At 37.0% G+C, this 9,840-nt stretch overlaps 1 protein-coding gene across 1 annotated transcript; it reads left to right on the forward strand.

Moving 5' to 3' along the window:
- The first annotated feature begins 2,288 nt into the window (after positions 1 to 2,288).
- On the forward strand, positions 2,289 to 6,975 carry LOC128866164 (opsin Rh1). The gene is made up of 7 exons (XM_054106688.1): positions 2,289 to 2,388; positions 2,477 to 2,541; positions 4,586 to 4,643; positions 5,342 to 5,832; positions 5,890 to 6,037; positions 6,126 to 6,403; positions 6,504 to 6,975. The coding sequence occupies exons 2-7, from the start codon at positions 2,534 to 2,536 to the stop codon at positions 6,628 to 6,630; spliced, it is 1,110 nt and encodes a 369-aa protein (XP_053962663.1). The 5' UTR covers positions 2,289 to 2,388; positions 2,477 to 2,533; the 3' UTR covers positions 6,631 to 6,975.
- Positions 6,976 to 9,840: the final 2,865 nt, after the last annotated feature.

Below are 9,840 nucleotides of genomic sequence, written 5' to 3' on the forward strand. Positions count from 1 at the left end.
TTAGTATACAAATACGAGGGCCGCCTTTTATATTTTTCCACTTTGCAACAATACGTAATTCGATATTTTTATCAAAAAGTTTTATATTTTTTGGCATAAACTTACATATAACGTTTTCACTTACGAGCTTTATCTGTTCTTTTTTTAGTGAGTTAAGAAATTCATCTCGCCAAAAAAAAGAGTTAAATCTTGAAGATTTTCGACGATGATTTATTACGTTTTTCGACATGGATTATCGAGACAGGAGTGTATTGATCATCTTACTTCGACTTTTGGCGTTGAAGCACCACGCTTATCTATTGGGAAGCAACGAGATCCAAAGCGGCCGTTTATCCTTGTAGACAATTCATAACGCAAAACCGTCTTGTGACTTACCGCGAAATATAGGCATCAATGGGCATTAATGGCATCCGCATACATTCGATATTGCGTGAACATTTGGTCGTCAAGAAGATCCAAGATCTCGTTGAATACCACATAATTTCAAAATAGCCCGAAAAACGATTCTCACTCATGTCGATTGCTATAAAGAAATGTTGCAGAAATTCAGCCGCGGTATTTCAAAGCAGATCTATAGCATCGTAACAGGTGAAAAATTTTGGATCTATGCTTCTGAGCTGAAAACGAAACAGCAGTTTACAGCATGTATGTTGCACGACAAGGTTAATCCAATAAAAGTGGTGCATGGAGGAAGCACCTCAAAGCAAATGGTCGCCTGAAAATGATCGTCGGCAAATCGGGTCAAGTCGCAATTGTACATATATCATATATACATATGTCACAACTATATATAATATATATATATATATATAATTGGCGCGTACACCCTTTCTGGGTGTTTGGCCGAGCTCCTCCTCCTATTTGTGGTGTGCGTCTTGATGTTGTTCCACAAATGGAGGAACCTACAGCTTCCAGCCGACTTCAAACGGCAGACATTTTTTATGAGGAGCTTTTACATGGCAGAAATACACTCGGAGGTTTGCCATTGCCTGCCGAGGGGCGACCGCTATTAGAAAAATGATTTCCTTAATTTTGGTGTTTCACCGAGATTCGTTCTCTGTGAATTCTGAATGGTAGTCACGCACCAATCCATTCGGCTACGGCGGCCGCCGTACCACTACAGAAACTTAAAACAGTGAATTCTGAGTGGTACAAAACCATTTGTTTGCCATGTTAGTAATGGATCATTCGCTCTACAGCGCTGATTTGGCACCTAATGATTTCTTTTTGTTGTCGAGCATCAAAAATAAAAAGCGAAGTTAACGCTTTTCAATGTCTTGAAAAGCTGTTAAAGCCTTTAAACAGCTCGTTTTGGAGGTATCCACTTCTGAGTGGCAAAAGTGCTTTGAAAATTGGTTCAAGCAAATGCAACAGTGTATTGACTTCCAAGCAGAATATTTTGAAAAACCCTTTTCATTATTATTTTACTGTGTTCTCATTGTTGGGCGCTAAATATAAAAGGTAACCCTCGTATTCTCACCAAAAATATTGTTAAAGATTATTTTAACTATGTACCTTTGTTAGTTCCGCTGTAAGGAGGAAATCACTTCAATGCGTCACTCATACGCCCCGCTGTACCACGAGGTAGGTGTGAGCTTAAACAATCGATCTCAGTGGCCGAATAGGTGCAAATTGCTTTATTTATGATTATTTATATTTGCTACTTAGTCTGTCATACCCAAAGTGCATTTTTGAAGAATTGCAAGCGAAGGCAAATGATGATAATGAAATATTTAATAAACCGACTATGCAAACATATGTACGTACATGTGTATGTGTATTTGCTAGTGTTGTCAAAACATTGAAACACTTTTGAGAAGCCGTTGTAATGTGCCTATTGACATTGGCATCGACAGAAAAATTACCGTTAAAAGATTGTATACAAACAATAACCCAAAATAGGCGTCGAAGTGGTCGATACGTTTATATATATGTACACACACATGTACACACTTATATATGTGTATATGCACAGAAAGGGGGAAGACAAAGCTTAAATATAATGCGCTTAAAACAGTTATCGGCTTTGAAATACCGTTTTTACAAACAAAATTCGCATACGATTGTTATCGTTATTGTTGCCATTTCATTTAGTTCAAATTATCTTGAGCATCAACGTCCAACGTCATTATCACCATTACGTTACGTTATTTTCAAATGTTTCTAACATTAGTTATTCTTTCTTTCCCACGCACTCTTACGTCTGTGCCATGTGCCGGCGAGCCCATAATTTAATTTACCAAAACTATAGCCGACTGAAACTTGTAGTGGCTGAAAATCTTATGAACCTATAAAAACCGTAGCAGTATGCAACTTGCCCGTAGGTTCTGACGACAGATCGCCGCGAGCAGTCCACTCCTGGAATTATCCCGAAAAAATTAAAAAAAAGTACTTTACTTTAAAAGAAATGAGATTTATTCCTTAATTTGCATCTTTTTTGAACGTAAATTAATTAAAAAATCTTTCTGCACGAAAGCACATATAGGGATATATACCGGACACCAACAACAACACCAACAGTAAAAACTACACAATGGAGAGGTATGCATGCATGTTAATATTTTTACAATAACAAATGAAAAGTGACTTGGTGCCTTAAACAGTTTGGTAAAGTGACTTTGAATGGTGCTTGAAAAGATTAGAATCTCCTGTATGCGCAGGATAAGTAATTGTGATTCGACGAATATTTTGTGAGAATTCTAGTGAGGTTTTGAGGGTGCATTCTAGTTATTATGGGGCGATGCATAGTGGCCGCTGTAGCGTGACGAAACTCGGTGCACGAAACGCCAATTGTTAGAAAAATATTTTATAATAGCGGTCGCCCAGCGGCAGGCAATTGCAAAGCTCCAAGTGTATTTCTGCCATGAAAAATCTGCTCATAAAAAACCTTCTGCCATTTGGGAGAGACATAAGATCTGTAGGTTCCTCCATTTGCGCAAATCTATCAAGAGGCACACCACAAATTCGAGGAGCAGTTCGGTCAAATACACAAAAACAAGGGCGTAAGCGCCAATTTATAAATGCATAATTCACAGTGTCTAATTTGTCGCGTTTAACGATAAATGATTTGACAAAATTAAAAATTAAATTAAATTAATTAAAAATTATAATCAAGGCTATTATTAATATTAGTTTTAATAGTTAAATAAAACTAGACGAGTGCACATATATTGGGTACCAGGACATAAGGGCATTGCAGGAAACGAAATTGTAGATGAGATTGCCAAGAGCGCAGTTTACATGACATTTGAACAAGAAAAAGACACACTAAGCCCCTTAAAGCCGATCTACAATGACACCGTTGCGGACATGAAAGGGCAGATAGACAGGAGGTGAAACAATCTAGCTCCTTGCAAACCGCGAAAGTCGTGTGTACACAGTATGCAGATAAATACGCTGGATTCAGAGTTTACTTAGAGTATACTACAGAGGAACGTAAAGGTGTAGTTTCACATGGTACCACTACAGACCAGTAGGCCTATGTGATGGCTTTCAGCTAGGCAGGTCAACCTAGCCTAACACCTTGCCCATATGTGTATCGCACTTTCAATGGCAAAAGAGTTATTTACGATATCAAAGGCAAAAGGTTCCAAGTAGAAATAGCATAGCCCGTCTGTAAATGTAGTATATAAAAACAATCTTGTGGTTTTGTTGAGATAAACCAGTTTACGTAGAAGATGGGTTGAATTTGATTACTGTGCAGTAAATAAAGTTAAGCAAATGATCTCATAGGATGATACAGTTATAACAGTTATTAGAAAATACAAGTCTTCAGCACAGCTATTTAGCTGAATTGAATTTCGCAGACTGATAAAAATTCTGAACCAAAAGCCATACTGCGCCCTTCTGACCTGCTGAATCCGAATTTGACCTTACTTACTTAAGTACTTACTGCTGTTCTGATCTCCTCATAAAGCATAGGGCCAGCGGACACTGTAAACTGAAAACATACATACGATATCTCGGAGACTAATATAATTTGTTTTGTTTCAAAATGGTTTTAGAGTTGTACTTGGAAATACCGTAACGATCTTTAAAGAAAAAATATCTCATGATGCTACATAACCTGAAATTCTACCAAAAATCATGTTTCCTTTTTTGCACTTTAAAATGTGACAACTAAATTTTGTCTGCCTGTGCTTTCAACAATTATACAAACTGCTGCATTTGCAAAGGAGTTTTTGAGACCATGGCACTACAACGATAGAAGAGGAATGGCTTTGGGTTCCTTTAGCGACAACAGATATCCAAAAACAAACTTATGTCTTATAAATAGGGCTCTCGATAAACGAAGATCTCTAGATCTATTTTAGCTCTTTTAGATTGGATTTTAGCTCAGCGTGCTTTGCAGTTTAAAAGGCATATTTTTTGCTAATATCGATATCGATGCTGATTGTTGGGCGTACGAAATTGAAAACATTGAAAAATTAAAGAGACACATGGCTCAAACCATCTAGGCTCTAACTATTTTTCAGAATACTCACTTATATTTCTCTCTCCCTTTCTCTCTCTCTTTCTCCTCTCTCTTCCTGCTCTGACTTATGCTCTATCGCTTTCTCTCTGCACTTCTTCATGAAATCATCAGTTTACAATCATTGGGACCGCATTTTGCCGCACTGTCCAATGGATCAGTCACAGACAAGGTAAGCTAAAAAATTAAAAAAATTATAAAAGAATAAAAATTAATCAACAAAAAGAGTGTGTTTAAAAAAAAACAGCTCTCTCCTAACAAAAATAAACACTTCAAGAAACAAATAAGGAAAGTTTAATTCGGACCGGGCCGAGCTTTGTAATGTAAAAATTTAATTTGGGCTGGCTGTTAGTTTTTTAAATCGGGCAAGCCCATAAACAATGAGAGTTATAGTTTGTAACATTGGGCGGATTAATTGAAAATTTGCATTTTAATTAATTTTATAGAATTATTATTATAATTTTTGAATTTTTTTTTCATTATATTATATAAAAAAAAGTTACTCATCAATATAAATTTTCTGCACTAAATCTGCTGAAACACTATTAAAAATTAAATTTTTTTTCAACTGTATTGCAGCAAATACTGTTTTATAGATAAAAACCTCCGGGAATATGTTTTTTGTGAATTACATTTTTTCTAGTATAATAGTTGAGACAAATTTTTTTCTTATTCTTACGCCACGTAGTGGAAATATTGATTTATAGATAAAAAAAAACTACAAGCGACCAAAACTTATTGCAAACTCGGTTTTGATATTTTATTGCGCGATTGAAAATTCTTCACCTTATACCAATCGCCATTACCTATAAACCTCTCGTATCTTCAAAAATAATCTCAGTCATTCATAAATGTTTTTTCTTGGCTTAGGTGACGCCCGATATGGCGCACTTAATTCATCCATACTGGAATCAATTCCCGGCTATGGATCCCATTTGGGCGAAAATTTTAACGGCGTACATGATCATTATCGGTTCGATTTCATGGTGTGGAAATGGCGTGGTGATTTACATCTTCTCGACAACGAAATCGTTGCGCACACCTGCTAACCTACTAGTCATCAATCTGGCGCTCTCCGATTTCGGCATAATGATCACGAATACGCCAATGATGGGAATTAATTTGTACTTCGAGACCTGGGTATTGGGGCCGGCTATGTGTGATCTGTATGGCGGCCTGGGGTCGGCCTTTGGTTGCAGTTCCATCTGGTCGATGTGCATGATCTCATTGGATCGTTATCAAGTCATTGTCAAGGGTGTAGCTGGCCGACCAATGACCATTAAATTGGCGCTAATGAAAATCGCCTTCATCTGGGCAATGAGCAGCATTTGGACTTTGGCGCCAGTGTTCGGCTGGAGCAGGTAAGTGGTGTTAAATAAGTTGGATATTGCGTATGCTTTATTTTTGTGGACCATTAGGTATGTGCCTGAGGGCAATTTGACTTCATGTGGCATTGATTATTTGGAGCGCGATTGGAATCCACGATCATATCTGATCTTCTACTCCATCTTCGTCTACGTTATGCCGCTGTTCTTAATCTGCTACTCCTACTGGTTCATCATTGCTGTAAGTGAGGATACTTCAAATTTACACGAATTAATTTTAATGCATATTCCATTCTCCTTCATATGGCTTGGTGCTTCCACTTACATAGGCTGTATCAGCTCACGAGAAGGCCATGCGTGAACAGGCCAAGAAAATGAATGTCAAATCTCTGCGCTCCTCTGAGGATGCCGAGAAGAGTGCCGAAGGAAAACTAGCCAAGGTGGCGCTGGTCACCATCTCACTGTGGTTCATGGCGTGGACACCATACTTGGTGATCAACTGCATGGGCCTATTCGAATTCGAGGGATTGACCCCACTTAATACCATCTGGGGCGCTTGCTTTGCCAAATCGGCCGCTTGCTACAATCCCATCGTATACGGCATCAGGTAAATGTTAGGAAATTAAACACTGAAATCATACGCAGTTTGCAATAGAAGTTTGACGCACCCACTACTTTGTCTCTCTCTCTCGTTTACTACCAATCAGCCATCCTAAGTACCGCTTGGCGCTGAAAGAAAGGTGCCCATGCTGTGTGTTCGGCAAGGTCGACGATGGCAAGTCCAGCGATGCTCAATCGCAAGCCACCACCAACGAATCAGAAACCAAGGCATAAATGGTTGGAGTGTGTGTACCCGCACTCAGCGATACTAATGACAGCAACAAATTCAGTAAAAACAGCATCAACAGCAACAAGATTGAAAATAACAACAGCAATAACAACAACAACAATGGGAAAAACTTGCAGCAACAGAACGAAACGCTTTCGATCAACAAAGAAATGCAATTCTTTTATAGGGGAAAGAGCGAAAATCTTGTATATGAGTATAATTATTTACTTACATATATAAACAATAAAGTGCAACGTCATCAAAGACTTAAAAAAAAAAATAAACAAAAAAATAAAACAGCAAACGAACTTGTAAAAAGTTGATAAAAAAATATGGTTGTCTTTTATGTTTTATGCAAGGGAAAAAATAAAATAATTATAAAAAACAAAAATAAAGTAAATAAAAATAAAAACAAAAAATGTTCATAAAATAAAATAAAAAACTTAATCTAAAAAAACAAAAATAAATAAAACGAAATAAAATAAGATTGAGGCCATAGCATCCATAGCTCTAGGCTATAATCTAGGCTATGAAATTGAAACCCTACAGCTGCTACCTGTTTAAGTGCTTTGGTACATAGCTTTTCCTTCGATGCTTGACATATAATTCTGACCCACGATGTGCAGAATACAAAGGTGGCGCTCAAGAATGATAGAAACAAGATTGCGCCCACCAGAGAGTGCGTGACGTCACATTACTGAGTTATACAGAGTTGCCGACCATTTGATTTTCGCAATAAATTTAGTGCTTTTTTATACCCAAAATGCGAAAATATTAAGTTTGGTTTTTGTTTATTTTTTAAATTTAAAGTTACTGAAACTGTAAGTTAAAAAAAAACTGTATTACTAAACAAAAGAAGGTTAAAAAGCGTCACTCTGAGATTTTTCTGAGTTTAGTGCTAATGAAAATTTGTTGAGTCTTATAAAATTTGATATTTTGAAAGTGCAAATTTAAGTGTTTGCTCCTTTTAAAGTTATGCAAGAATATTGAATCCTCTTCTCTTAACTCTTCTTAACATTGAAAACCTTTATATGTATATATATACATATATCATTGGCGCGTACATCCTTTTTGGGTATTTGACCGAACTCCTATTTGTACGTCTTGATGTTGTTCCACAATTGGAGATACCTACAGTTTTAAGCCGACTGAACGGCAGATATTTTTTATGAGGAGCTTTTCCATGGCAGAAATACACTCGGAGGTTTGCCATTGCCTGCCGAGGGGCGACCGCTATTAGAAAACACTTTTTCTTAATTTTGGTGTTTCACCGAGATCCGAACCTACGTTCTCTCTGAATTCCGAATGGTTAAAAAGCGTTTGAGTTTACTAAATGCGAATTAAAACCATAGAGGTGTAATCGTTTCTTCCGGTCCTCAATCTTTAGTGGGACATAGGGCATCAAGAGGTGTATTCATTTTTACAAAAAGAGTACCTCATCTTGTTACATAACCTCAAATATAGCAAAAAAATCGTTCTCTTAACAAAATAATTTCTCTTAACAAAAAATCATAAATTAAATTGTACATAACCAAAACACATTTATTTAAAAGCGCAAATTTTAAAGACAATTTGTCACGCATACAAAGTTCTTTAAGTAATTCAATACAAATTTGGTATTTTATTTTATAAATAACAGAATTTGGTATTTTATTTTATAAATAATAAAAAATAAAAATAACAAAAAAAAAATGCTAAATCAAGTTACGAAAATGGTAATCTGGTCATACTGGTGCTAGTATGACGTCACTCATTCTCAAATTCGCTGAGAGCAAAGTAACGGTACCACGATAGGCGCCATCTCATTATTCTATCCATCATGGGTAGCGCCTATCTCGTACCGCTATTCTGCTCTAAGCGAATTTGACAGCAACACTATGTGTGTGACGTCACACTTGTGCAATTTAATAGTGTATTTTTTATAATTTCTTCTTCTTCCCTTTGCTGTCTAGGACGCATTTTGACATTTCTCTCACGCAATTACACCTCTCTGATGGGCGCACTCTGGTGTTCTAAGTGATCTTTCTAACTAACTCGTCATTTGAAACTGAATAATCCTAATTTCGTCTCATCAGACCAAAAAGGATTTTGTACCAATCATTGAATATCCATTTTTTTTGTTGTTTTAATTTGTGATTCTGATAGCAAAATAGTGTATTTTTTTCATTTCTATAATAAAAATAAATATTCAATTTGTGCAAATATTTCTGGACAGCATAAGAGGATCTTACTTTCCGCAGATTTCATGAAGCACTGAAAAGATTCAAAAACATATTTCGCCATTAGCTGCAACAGGGTCATAACAAAAAACAATTTTTTTTTGATAAGTGTGAGAAAGGATCACAAGATCCAGCGTTCCCACGACAGTCGGTTCAGAACGTCCCGGCTACAACCACAATTTCTTCTTCTAAGGAGGCGTATAAGTAGGTAGGTAGAAGTGGCAGTCGGTTTCTAAGCCAACTCTCTTAGACTGTTGCCGATCCATTGTAATACCCTAGTGGCAGTTTATCTGCTACTCCTCGTTAAACAATTTTGTTTTAAGGCCAATCAGAGCAAAATTGAGCGAATTACAGCACTTTTTCCGAGATGATTTGACAGTTTTGGTGTTTGACAACCGATTTTCATAATTTTTGCATATTTAGAAAGACGCTTCTGCAATTACGTGTCGAAATTTCAAGCCAATCAGAACAAAGATGAGCGAGTTATAGCACTTTTAAAGGTAAGCCATAATCTGGATGGCACTCATTCTCTAAGATCCTAAGTATCATTTAAAAATGATGCGCCAAAGTATATAAACCTAATGGCATGCACCGCGGGATAGTAACAAAGAAGATATCAGACAGACTCTTCCTTTTTTTCATTCTTGCAGCTTCTACAATAATCGAAATGAGGTACGTTCAATCTTTGAGCATGTCGATCTAGGAGACAGTGGCCTGTGGTCAAAGCAACTAACATAGAGACGTTTTTCCTTGACCGATTAAATACCGCCTATCGTCCCATTTTGGCCAAATTCTTTTCGTAGCATTACATGTCTGACTACCCACCCATTTCGTGTCCTGCTAATGCTACTTGTGCCACGCAATCTGTAGTTTGAGAGGGGTATACCTACAATCTCCATATCAAGAGGTAGGCGAGTGGTAGTGTCCTATATCGCTAATTTATCTGCCTTACAATTCCCTGGTATGTCACTATGCCCTGGCACCCATATCAAATGG

The sequence above is a fragment of the Anastrepha ludens genome, chromosome 2 (assembly GCF_028408465.1).
Source record: "Anastrepha ludens isolate Willacy chromosome 2, idAnaLude1.1, whole genome shotgun sequence".
NCBI classification, from domain to species: domain Eukaryota; kingdom Metazoa; phylum Arthropoda; class Insecta; order Diptera; family Tephritidae; genus Anastrepha; species Anastrepha ludens.